The sequence below is a fragment of the Frankliniella occidentalis genome, unplaced genomic scaffold (genome assembly GCF_000697945.3).
Source record: "Frankliniella occidentalis isolate FOCC.00 unplaced genomic scaffold, Focc_3.1 Scaffold1, whole genome shotgun sequence".
In the NCBI taxonomy this organism is placed as follows: Eukaryota; Metazoa; Arthropoda; class Insecta; order Thysanoptera; family Thripidae; genus Frankliniella; species Frankliniella occidentalis.
This window is the reverse complement of record NW_026267131.1, coordinates 4,294,706-4,307,568: the sequence shown is the minus strand read 5'-3', so window position 1 is coordinate 4,307,568 and position 12,863 is coordinate 4,294,706. Positions and strand designations below refer to the sequence as shown.

Genomic DNA, 12,863 nt, shown 5'->3' with positions numbered 1-12,863 from the left:
AACTCAAATTTCTCAAATTTCATCAGTCGAAATTATAGCAAACATATCTCAAAAAATTTCTAATTTTCTGTAGTATTTTTTATTCAAATTTCATTAACTTGTCTAGAAATAGAAAGCACCTTTGTTGTCTGTCAAAATTTACTAAATACTACCTCCGTTGTCTTCCACGATTTGGTGAAATCGTATTTTTTTCATTTGACCGCGAGTCCTTGCGAGACGCGCACACCTGCGACCGGATATGAGGGAAAAATCAGACGAGAAGCGTCCGGAGGAAGAAGAGAGGAGAGGAAGAGGGTCATGATGGTGATAATGACGATGATGGAGAATCTCCTGTCGGCTCTAAAATTTCAATTACATTCACAAACTCACCGCGCGCGGTCCTCCCAGCCCCACTCTCTTCTCCTTGCCCTCCCTCTCCCTCTTTCTCCCCCTCTCGGCCTCTGGCGGTCTTCCGCCCCTCTCCGCAAGCAGGCTCCCGGCGGTCATATTTGTATTCATTGGGCGCGGGGCGTGCGGCCCGGAGGAGGGTCGTGGAGGTGACGATGGTCATTTTTAGTCCTCCGTTTAAACACCGCGGCCGCTGCGAAGACCACTGAGTGGCCACGTCCGAGGGACCATCCACTTTATAGAGGCCCCTAGCCAGCTCGGGCTGTATAAGTGCGAGGTGTGAGTATCTTGCGAAGAGACGGTAAAACTAATCACTTGGCTTCTGTACACGGAGAAAACAATGTCTGTTTTTTTTTTTATGATCATGGGAATATTTTAATGAACTCTTGCCTATTGAGGAACGGTGCAGCTACATTGTACGACCTATTTTTCTCCAACCCGGTGATTTTTCCAAAATCCCAAAAAGTACTGTCCCACCTAGGTTTTTCCCGACCTATTTTTCTGCGACTTTGTCGATATGCTGAGATTTTGTAAGAATGTGCTTCAAAGACAAACTGGCTTCAGAGGCCATGAAGGGGTACTTTAAGTGCAGTGAGGGAAACAGCGCGACTATGACGGATTGTGCAGCCCTACGTCACAGAACTGTCAAAAGTCAAACTATGTTTTCTCATTTCTCTCAAACACCATATCTTCGCAATTGCAAAGTATCGTAATGCTTCGTTCGTAGTTTACAAATAGGGATTTAAATCCTTTGCAATTTGCAACGTGTCTGCAAAAAAAGCTTTTGCGAGAATTATTTAACAGTGCAGACAGTAGCACATGTACAGTACGGCATACACCATGAGAAATTTATTCTTTAACCTGACGTGTGCCTCTCTCTCTCTCAAATACACATATACGCCTACACGTTATTGGACCGGCCGCTTCTATACCACGCTGCTCCGCAAAAATCTTCATCCGTCAAGTGTGAGTTCTTTTCTTCGGGGGCAGAGAGCGCCGCGGAAATGTGCTTTTCGTCTTTTCGACGTGTGTGTACGTGTGTGTTTGTGTGCGCTTCCGGTGGCGCTGCTGCTGCTGCCGCGGCCGTCAGTTACTGCTTTCAAGAAGGAGATTTAATTTGGGGCTCGTCCCTCAGCCAGGCCCGGCCCAGGGCAAGTGTCCAAAAGAGCACCATATGGGTGTGGGGCCGGGCCAAGAAGCATGCGTGGGGGGGGGGGGGGGGCACAAGTATCCCCACCCCCACTGTCTGCTTACACCGCGCGCGGGACTTTCCCTCCGGATGTGACTAGTTTATTTGCGGATTTCTCACACTCCAATTTCCGGAGCTGTCAGAGCTGACCGTATACGGTTTGTGTGAGTGCGCGCGCGCGTGCCCTTGTGTGCGTATGTTTGGAGGGGGAAGTCTTCGAATCTTTGGCTCCGGCTACGTTGTATGAACCTTTAAAAAAATGAATTGTGTGAGGGTTCACATGTGTGCGCGACCACTGGCATTTAACTGACGACATTGAAAGGATTACTGGTTTGGGTGATATCGTTTTCATAAATACTATGATTGTTGCAGTTTTTTCGGTGATGGAAACGGGGAAGCGTTTAACCAATTGGCAATGGCATTTTTCGGCACTAAGCACGTTGGTTGCCTTTTAAACTCAAGGGTGATTTATTCATCTTTCTTCAATCCGACGTCAGTACTTATTAGCTTTTTTCCTTACACGGAAAAAATGACTTTGTTGTGGAGATCAGTTCTGTTTGGTAGGCTAAATTCGATAGCTGGAATCGAGAATCCGATACCCACAACCAGGAGTTGGTTGCCACGACCGAACACTTGTACGAAGAGAACAAACCCCAGCTTGCATGGTTCTCTTCGTACCAGGGTCCGGTCGTCGGTCGTTGCAACCAACTCCTGATTGTTGGAATCGGATTCTCGATTCCTGCTATCGAATTCAGCCTACCAAACAAAATTGATCCTCACAACGAAGTCATTTTTTTCCGTGTACTTGTGTTCGGCGATGTGTCACGCGCCAAAGTACATAGCGTGCATGTGACAAATCCAACATGTTCTGCCATACTCCGTAGAATGTAGTGCCCTTTACACTGGAGTTTGTTTCTGTTTGTTCTGGGTTTTTTCCTGCTCATAATTTTGTTCTGAAGGCACCTTCCGTTCGTTACTAGACAGCCCCTGCCCTCCGCTGAAAGTCGTCGGGAGCAGCAGCGACAGAGTCACAGCGTGCGAGGCTTAAAATTATGACACCTTGCTATGAAAAGACAAAACTTCAGCAAGCCGTTTCCTCGTCAAGTGTGCTCCTTTTTTAACCCCCTTCCCCCATTCCCCCACTTTTTCTTCTTACTGACTGCCCTCCCCGCCCCCTCCTCTTCCCGTTACACCGCTTAGGCCTGCGTCTGTGTTAGGGGAATTGGACTTCTTTAGGGAGGCAATAACCCAGCGCACAGCAAGCGTTTATGTGCGTAATAGGAGTAGTTTGGGACGAAGTGTGAGAACATCTTGGAGCAGAGTTGAAGAGCAAAACTTGTTTGTCCCGCTAAACATCTCCCGCTCCTTTCTGTCTCTCTCTCCTCTACTCGTCCCCTTTCCCTGCTCGCCCTTCATGTCCAGCTCCCCCCCCCCCTCTCTCTCTCTCTCTCGCTTTTATTCGCCCTTATCATTCGCCTGTCTCTGGCGCACGCGGTTCCGCAACCTCGCCACATCACCCCCAGAGGTAAACCGACCAAAGCAGCTAGAAAGGGTAGTGTACGGGGATGAGGACGGGGTTGGGTGTGGCGGTAGACGCGTGCTACAGTAAATCAGAGAGTGAAAGAAGGTGCGAGAGAAGGGGAGACAAGGTAAGAGAGTGCGAGAGGAAGAGAGAAAGGTGAGGGATATACAGGAAGGAAGAAGGAAGTACTGAAGAGGTTGCGGGTCACGGCAGTTCCGGTTGTTGTTTTCGGGGGCCTGCCCTCCGCTCTCCGCTCACTCCTCCCGCCTCCCTCTCTCTCTCTTTTCTCTGTCGCCCTCCTGCCCCCTACCTCTTCGTCATCTCTTTTGCAGAGCGCCCGCTGCCACGAAAAGTCTCGTTCAAAATGTAATATTTCACCTACCTATGATGCCGTCCCACGCTGCTGCCCCGGCCCCGGCGCAACGCCGCCACAAACCCTGGGGCAAACTTTGTTCGCGTGTTGGTCGCTTTATGGCGAGGAGCGTTCCCCCCTTTTTCTCTACAGCCGCAGACACGTAGCCCACGGCTGGCACACAGCTGATTTGGGTGCTCTAATTGAAGCTGACGCAGTTTGCTAAAAGAGTTTGTTTCCCGAACCAACGTGTTAATTAATATTAAGAAAACGAAGCACAATTTTTGGGGAGCAAACTTTAGAATTAGTTTGTGCTTCCCACTTAAACGGGTCATGAATTGAATACTGGAATCACAAATGAAATATAGTAAACGATCAAGTAACGATTCGAAATTACTCTCGCAGCAATACGTTTTATTTTGATTTTACCTTTCATCAAAATTAATGTTTGCTGTCGTAAAGGTTGCTTTGCGGAACGAACTTACTACCTACGTTTAATATGAGTCTGCCTTGTGAAATTGTGTAGTCTGTATAGTAATTAATAATAATGTAACATTACAAAATAAATGAAGGGCATTATTATTTTTATTTTTGCGCCTTTCGGACTCTCTGTGACCAACGTGAATCTTTTGAGTAAAAGCGTGTTATCCGTGAGGAGTATGTAGCGCACATGCGCCGCTACCTTACGCCCCTCCCACTCTACACGTGCCGCGCTGACGCCCACTCAGGATGAAAGCAGACCCAAACTTGGCCCCGTGATGGCATTCTTCCGGTCCTCGTTTCGTAACCTCTTCCTTTCTTCTCCCCCCCCCCCCCTCCCCCGCACTTTCTCGCGACATATCGTATGAAAGCAAGTTATGCCGGCAGCTCTGCCCTGCCCCGCCAGCGGTGCGTTGTGGTCGGGAGGAAAACATGCATTTCCAATGCGAGTTCTGCTCCGCTGCCTCCTCCTCCTCCTTCGCCCTTTCCTTCGCCGCGCGCCTTCTTTCAGTCTTGTCTTTTTTATCACTTTGCCCCGCTTTTGTCGCGTGTGTGTGAGTAACAACCCTTTGCGCGCGTCGTCACGTGGGTTGCGATAATGATAGTGCGTCGTGGCAGCCATGATATCGGTTACTATATAATTTGTTTAATGGGGTTCTCGTTCTCGTGCCATCTTTTGGTATCTTTATTTTTACTTGGTGCGCGTAGCATTATGTAAATTGCATGTCAGTATCAGAAGCCCTCCTCAAACCCCTCCCCTTTCATCGCTCGCTCCGCCCTTCGCATTGCCAGCGAGTCCGGGCTGAAACCGAATCCTCCTCATGACAAATGTAGCGCCCCCTGCTCCCCTCTCTTATACCGGCAAGTGGTACCGTTACGATGAATGCAAAGCGGATGTGTTATTCCTGCAATAGAGAGAGAGCAGCTACAAAATAATTGGGTGACAAGATTAAATCTGGCGAATTATAGCTAAAGGCAAAAGGACATCAGCAGATAAATCACAACGCGACTTATTGTTCAAAAGGTATTTGACATTTCCGTTTGAAAAATCTTTTTTCCTACATTTTTCTATTTGTCCTTTAACACTATGAAAAATAGTAGGTAGGTTTACAGGAAAATTTTCCTTGACGCAAGTTGTAAAATTACAATTTGAAATCATGCTGTACTTATCGACTTTTAATTCATTGGCGAGTAAAAAATCTGCTGTCGTAAAATCACAACTTCAATTATAATTCGAGTTTACAAAACTTTTGTAAATTTTCGACGATATTTTTCACAGTGAAAAAGTTTTCAATTTTGAACGCTTTGTTATATTGAATGAAATTTGTAAATAACGCCCACCAAAATTTCCTCCTGTCCTCGGGGGGACGTCATCGTGTGAGCAAGGAGAGCTTGTCGGAGGGGTTGGGGGTGGGTGGGGGGATGTCGCGGTGCGATTAAGCCTGTTGGCTGCCAGGTACATGAGACACTCTTCCTCGCCCCCGGCCCGCCCCAGCACGCCACGCCACGCCGCGCCACGCCCCGCCCATCCTCCTTTGAGCAGGGCCTAACTACGTAATGAACGCAGTGTGAAGCGCACTCAGGTTGTGTTTGAAGAAGCAGCAAACATGGCAACAGCAGCTAGGCCCCCCACAGGCTCGCCTCTCGCTTTCGCTTTCTCTACCAGCTTCTCTCCTCTGGCCTCTCTACTGCCCCTCTCCGTTCCGCCCTCTTAGTCACTCGCCCTTTCGTTCTTCTTCACGCGCCCCTCGCGGTGCGATCACCTGAGCGTCACCGCTGCGTTCTAATTAGAACCTTGCCCCTCGAAGCGCCCCCCCCCCCCTATCTTCACTCACAGTACGGCTCGCCGACAGCGGATCTTGCCTTTAACCGACCGAAACCCTTGCCCTTGAGCCTTCCTGCTCACCTCAACTCAAGGACAGACTTTATGCGCGACCTTTGAATAATTTGACTGACACCTGGGACAAAATGATTAAACCCATCTGTTTGCGTTTCCAGTGCCGCCGCAGAGGCCGCCGACCATCGCGGTGGACAAGCACCGGTTCACGACCGGCGACCACATCAGGGCCAACTGCTCGGTGGGTCCGTCCTTCCCCGCCCCCAACATCACGTGGCTGGTCGACGACATGCCGGTAAGTGAAGCCCTCCCCCACAGCCTGAAAACTATTTCTTTGATGGAAAGAAATTTGATTTACTAAAACGAAAATTTCCTGCCAGTAGCCAAAGTCAAATGTTTTGTTCGGATGAAAATAAAAATGTTTACAGAAACGAAATTTCGTTATAAATTGAACAAATTTTTGTTGAGCTGAAAAAATGTTTCTTCTCGTCAAAGTCTTGATTTCGTCCCCACACAGAAACGGTTTTCTGAGTGCGAGTGAGCGGTACAGCGCGCTGCGCGGTGCGACCTCTGATCCGGGCCGCCGCTAGCCCGGCGTGCGTTGGCCGCCTGGCGCGCAGGCAACCCGCCGTCACGCGCGCGTCGCCGTGGCCTATATCCCGTTTCACAGGGGCCTGAAAAAAAAAAAGAAGGAAATTGCCTTTCTCCCGTTTTTCCCTTAATTCTTCGATGGCAGTTGAGGAATGCGTTACGGAAATTCATGGTGCGAGGGGTTGACGACTCAGATTTTTTCGTGTACATGGAATATCTGGAATACTGCTATATTTTTGGTGTTGGGTGCTACGCGTCCTGAAACTTCCAATAATCGCATTGTTTTGTTTTTTTAAATGAAATTATCCTTTTTCCACGTATGGGTCGTTGTCTCCGCTTTGTCTCCGTACTCGCGTGAGGAGGCGGCCTGCGGCCGTAAGCGAAGTACGAGCTGGCACTCATTAGTTAAACGTCCTCTCTTGAGAACCCCCGCCGTGCGCCTCCTCCTGTGGGGCGGATGAGAAGGGGTTGAGGGGGGGTGGGTAAAGGTTGCCTTGAAATTAGCAAAACACATGTTCATGCTGCGGCGACCTGCGTCTGTGTTTCCTGCGAAGGAGAGAGACAGAAGCCGGGCGTTGAACTAGCAGTGAGTGTATGCGTGTAAGTGAGGAAGGGAGAGAGGGTGGAAGTGCGGCCGCTCAAGCTCTCGGGTTCGGACTCGGAAGTAAACGATTATTTCCGTACGCACAAATTTAAATGATTTTGGACTTTCTGCAGTATTTTCGTATTTTGTATTTGGCGAAATTGTTGAGCTGTACTGCCAAACGCATGCAATGAGAAGGTTCGTATTGCAAACAAGTTATTCTCAAGGTTGACAACTATTTCTTTGCAATGCAAATACATTGTTTGAAAGGAATTTCTCTGCAATTCTAATTCTTTGCAATGTTGCAAAGAATGTAGTTTGCAAACATACAGTGTGCGGACGTAGTGGTGGGATTTGTGCACCTGCAGGCCTACCACTATTTTTTAATCAATCGGGTAGTTGTGTTGTTCTTGGAAATCAGAGAAGAGACCTGCTCTCAATTTTACAGAGTACCTCAGTTGCTGTGACTTGGCCGCTGAAAGCGTCACGCGTCACTTGAATGGTCCAGTTTGCCGGGGGCGAAAGCGTAAGAGCGGGAGCGTGTGGAACAGAACGACGTAGTGCTGGGGAATGGGTTAGAGGGAGGCGGAGGGGGAGGAGGAGGGAAGCGTGCGGGGGGCCTTCAGGCGTGAGTGAGAGAGGTATAGAGTGCAGGTTATAGAGTTAAGGAATGTGAGGGGGCTAGTAGCATGTCGCGTGTCGGCGTGGCGGGGCGTGGCGGAGCGTTGCACGGACCAACAGGTGGATAAAACCACTGCTATATTTTCTCTGAGCGTTATTTGCATTGGCCGGAAAGGCCCGCCGGGAACATGGGGCGCCGCGCCCAACAGAATGCACGAAATGGATATAAATGCGTGCGCATGAGCCACCCTTTATCTATCCATTCGCATCCATCTATCCATTCATCCATCTACATAAAAGGGATAGATAAGTATTATTCTCTGAAAATTTGTAGCATCATCCATAATTTTATCACTCATTTTAACAGTAACCTGAGTTTGTTTGTTGAGCAGTCAAAGTCTAATTCAGATTTGAGCGTGTGTTCTATTGGCACCGTTTTGTTGCATTTCTAAGTCACCCTTCCCTATGCCGGTTCTAGGCTAGCCGGGGGCTCTAGATGGAGCCTGTCTCGGACGGAGCCTCTAGCCGACGGCATCACTCTTATCGACATTTCCGCGCTGAATTGTTTGTCACACACGCATTAATTTGCAGGAGGACACCGCGCCGAGCAGACCCCCGGGGCTCGGTGAGGAGGGAGGGAGATGGCAACAAACTAGATAAGGAGGTCACGGGGGAGAAGGGGAAGGGTTAAAGAGAGACCAGGATCACACGGAGGGGAAGGGGTGGGGGGGAGGGAGAGGAAGGGACGCGCCGCGCTACGCCGCGCCATCAAGCTTTGATAAAGTTGCGCGGGCAAAGCAGCAGCAACAGGCCTCACAAAGGGAATGTCAACAACGCGCTGAGCAAGGTGAGGTACAGGGCAAGACAGACAGAGAGGGGGAGGGGGGAGGGAGAGAGAGAGAGAGAGGCAGGCAGTGGCATGCGGAGGCGTCCTTAAAATGTCTTTGTAAATCTGTCAGAGACGCCCCGGCGCATATGCGTACAAGGTCGCGCCATCCCATCCAAAGTGCATGGCAACATGCGGGACTGCTGCTCGTGGAGGCAGCTAACCGACGCCCTTTGCGTGGGCCTCTCGTCTCGGATAACCTTGCGAGTATCGCGAGGGTTTTGTGGCGCGCGTCGCCCGAGAAAGCTGGTGCCTGCCGTGACATTAAGGAAATTAGCAGTCGCACCCGCAGCTGCCGCAGCCTTTTCTTGCATCTGCTTCGACAGCTGCTGAGGGGCATTATTGGCTTATGCTAACAATGTCCGATAAGCATCCCCCCCCGCCCCTCTCCGGCCGATTTCACTCTTATTTATCAACGGCAAGATTCCATTTCATTTTCTCCGTTGATAGGGTTCGAGGGAAAAAAAGGGGGAGTGAGAAAAGAGCGTGCCGAGGACAACAAATTTAAACGGTGTCAACTGTATCCTTTGTGAAATCTTGATTCGGCCCGAGTCCGACTCTGTTTGCAAATTAGTACTGTACTTTCGTTGAAGGCCTTTGGCTTCATAATTTTTCTACCAAAACATGACAGCTGAAGGTGATGGGTAAAAATAGTTGTTTTGTTTTTTTTCTATATTTCAATTGGCGTTCCATAAGATTCAAGACCTTGTCTGGAATAACAAGAAACTCTTTTGACCTTATAGGGATTTATTTGAGTTAAAACCAGAAAAATTTGTGCTTTTCCCTCCCAACCAACGCTCTACTCCCTTTCTTTGCCAAACCCTTTTTGCTCTCCCATCGTTGATTCGCACGGCCGTCTTCGAGAGGCCCGACGCACTTTTAATGACTGTCCTATGCCACTCTGGATTAAAGAGTTCCCGCGTCACGTCCCAGCGACGCGTCACCCCGCCCGAACCTTGGAGGGGGGGGGGGGGGGGGCTGACGAACAAAGGGGTGCGGGCAGCGCCCGGCGCTGACACCTCCCTCGAGTGTCCGAGCGCCGGGTACTCTGTCGGGCCCTACCACGCCACTATCTTTCTCCATTTTCCTCTTCACAGCCTCCTCTGTCGTGCGGTGGTTGACCTCCGCGGCAGCGGCGGCTGTAGATACGGTCCAAAAGGAGAGAAGAGAAGAAATTAAACGCAGCGTATGATCGAGACCAGACTCCGCGGGACCCATTTATTTTTCAGGCTGCTGCTTTTCAAATACCCTTATCAAACACACACACACAACACACACACACAACACACACACCAAAAAAAAAACATACACCCACGCCCACGCACTTACTCGAGCACAGTGAGTCGGTCCAATAATCCCATCCGTATGTTCGGCAGCACGCATTGTTCCCCCAGGGACCGTGTCCTCTCTTCCCCAGCCTCTCTGTACTCCACCACTACACACACACACACACACACACACACACACACACACACACACGGGCACACACACACACACGGGCACACACCCACGGAGGATGCCTCTCGAAGATCTACACACGTTCGAGCCCGATCCAAGAGTCCAGGTCCCTGCGCCCAGACCCTTCAGCCTAACTCTCAGATACCTCCTCCCCCTTCTTTTGTCGTCACCAAACCCCTTCAGTCCCCTCTCGACATCTCTTTCCCCCGCTCTCCTTCCTTAACTCACTCTCACTCTCGGCCCTCTTCCTCTCTCGCGCGCACGCTCCGCCACGCCTCTCTCACTTCTGGCCCTTCTTTAGGATTCGCTGGCTGCTCTTCGCCCTCGTGAACTCAGCCGAGGACCAGGGGGACGATCGTACTTAGTTACCTAGGTGCCCGTCGGTGCCCGCTGGTGCTACTACTGCCAAACTTTTCCCCCCTTCGACTCTTTATTGGACAGCGAACTGGGCCTAGGTAGGAGGTGTGCTCGGGTAAAACGAAGAAGCATTTTCATTGTGATAATGATAGTAGGACTCTGGCATCTCCCTAGAGGTGGTTTCTCCTTGCATAAAGCATTGAGATTATCATCAGCTGGTCGTGTTGTTTGCCTCTGTGGTTTGGTATACAGAGTGGCCATTTTGCCCTGGAGCGACAGCCCAGAACTAGGGTAACCTATTCGCACAGGGCACTAGGCTAATACCCGGCCACGCGACTGCATGCGGACTACTATTCCACTCGCTCCGACGGGGCAAAACGGCCACTATGTGTGTGTCTCTATAACGCGAAAAAGAGACTGTTTTCGGGATCAACTCTGTTAGATAGGCTAAATTCGATAGCTGAAATCAAGAATCCGATGCCCATAGCCGGGAGTTAGTTGTCACTATCAGACACTTGTACGAATAAAAGAAAGGCGAGGTTAGTTTTGTACAAGTGTTCGATCGTTACAACCAACTCCTAGGTGTGAGTGCAGAATCTCAATTCCAGCAATCGAATTCAGCCCCAGCCCATAAAACAGTCACCATGATATGGCAAAGTCTTTTTTTTTTGTCGTTGTTGTTTTGTAAGTAAGGCACCAACACTGATTTGCTCATGTCAAATCCCGAACCGTCCCTATCGCCCTGTCATCCCTGACCTCCCTCTACCCTGCCTGCTCGCTCTGCCCTCCCTGCCCACCCTGCCCTCCCTCGTGTCAAAGGTAATCTCCGGCCGGGATGTGCCGATGGCCCTTCCCTCATTACCGATCACATCACGATTAGCATGAGGCCTATCAGAATGACAAAGGGGCGGAACACGGGGTGGTGGAGAGGGGCTGGGGGGGGGCAGTAGTTTGAGTGGCATGCCAGGGTCGGGGTTGCCGCCGGAGGTTCAGGGTGGACTGTCACGGACTCGCGCCGTACCACTTCGCATATAGGCCTGAGCCCGAACGGTTCCGTCGGTGTTTCCTGAATATGAATGGTGGCAAACAGCCGTGCGCGGGTGCGGATTCCGTTCCTACACGAGGCTGCGTCATTTGTATCGGCTATGTGTTCGTCGAAAGGTGTTTACCCAATCCCTCATCATTGTGAAACGGCATTGGGTAAGCATCTCTTTCGTGGGGCGAGCAGTGGCTGAACAGCTCCCTCCCGCAAGGCCGAGCGCCAGATTGGGTGCGGATATGTAAGGGGTTGTGTATTGCGGTTCGTCAGTGACCACAGCGCGAAGGAGCCAGATGCGTCAAGATGGAACCTCTCCGGCCGTCCCTCCCCAACCCCTTTGCCACAGTTGCTACAGCTGCTGCTGTGGCCGGGCTCGTCGTGGTGTGGCTTGGGCGCCTCGCGCGCACTGAGGGCTCCCCGGAGCCATCTGTCAGCATGTCACCTGCCCCCACTCCCTCGCCTCTTGGGGCCCCAATCTCGAGTTGTGCTACACACACACGCGCGCGCGCGCGCACGCGGAGAGAGAGGGGGGGGGGGGAGAGAGAGAGAGAGAGAGAGAGAGAGAGAGAGAGAGAGAGAGAGAGAGCGAGAGAGAGAGCAGGCCGTGCCCCGTGGTACGCACTCGGAAAAGTTTCAGCAGCAGTCTTGATCAAATCCCTGCCACCCTCTGTGAGCGATAAAAGGTCAGTAGTTTGGGGGGACCATATCCGGTGCGCTTTACAGGGCCGCCGGACGGACGCCTGGGACTAGGGATCCTGCCAACAGCAGAGGGTCTCAAAAAGTATCACTAAAAAAATCCTCCTTGAAAAAGCAGGCCCGCCTTTCCGCCAAACGGAATTGCCAGGTTCACTTCGCTCCGCCGTCAACTCCGTTCGGCAGAGGCGGGGCCTGAGTAAAATTTCACGGACGTACCGTAATAGTGTAGGTGTATAGCTCAAACCAAGCAACACAAGCGGGGATTCAAGGGAAAATTTTAATTTTTATTTGTTGCTACATTATTTGTTGTCCCAGTACGTAGGTAGGGCCCATGGAACACACTGCTTTTCTTAGGTATTTGCTAATGAATACTTATTAAGTGGAAACGGACTGTACTGTAGGGGCTACGTCAGACTGTAGTTCGCACACTCGGACTACAGTGATGACTGCCCTTGTCTCGTCTGTTTGTCGAAGCGCCACTGTCTCTGTTTGGATGGAGTATCGACAGCTTCGAAAGGGTCGGGCGACGGGTACAGTACCCACCCAGGTCGGGCTCGTCATAAGCCTTTGTTTTAGGAAGTAAAATGGCTGACGGTCCAGGGTAAGGGGATGTGGACAGAGAAAGAGAGCGGGGGCATGAAAAGATAAACGGGCGGAGGGAGGACGTGGGAATGTAGTAAGGAAAGAGGGTTAGAAAGAGAGTGTGTGTGTGTGTGTGAGAGAGAGAGAGAGTGTGAGAGAGAGAGAGAGAGAGAGAGAGAGAGAGAGAGACGGAGCTCCGCCAAATGATTTTCATTTGAGAGTCAAACGAAGCTGAAGGGGAGCGAGCTCGCTGGGGTAGTAAACCGCAAGCGGGAAGGGAGGG

General features: G+C 50.8%; 1 protein-coding gene across 1 annotated transcript in view; it reads left to right on the top strand.

The window, feature by feature from the left end:
* Positions 1-12,863, top strand: part of LOC113205697 (uncharacterized) — a 310,184-nt gene that overhangs the window by 237,254 nt on the left and 60,067 nt on the right. Inside the window, exon 4 of the mRNA XM_026421408.2 lies at positions 5,929-6,062. Within this exon, the coding sequence (XP_026277193.1) occupies positions 5,929-6,062 (134 nt within the window). The remainder of the gene's footprint in view (positions 1-5,928; positions 6,063-12,863) is intronic.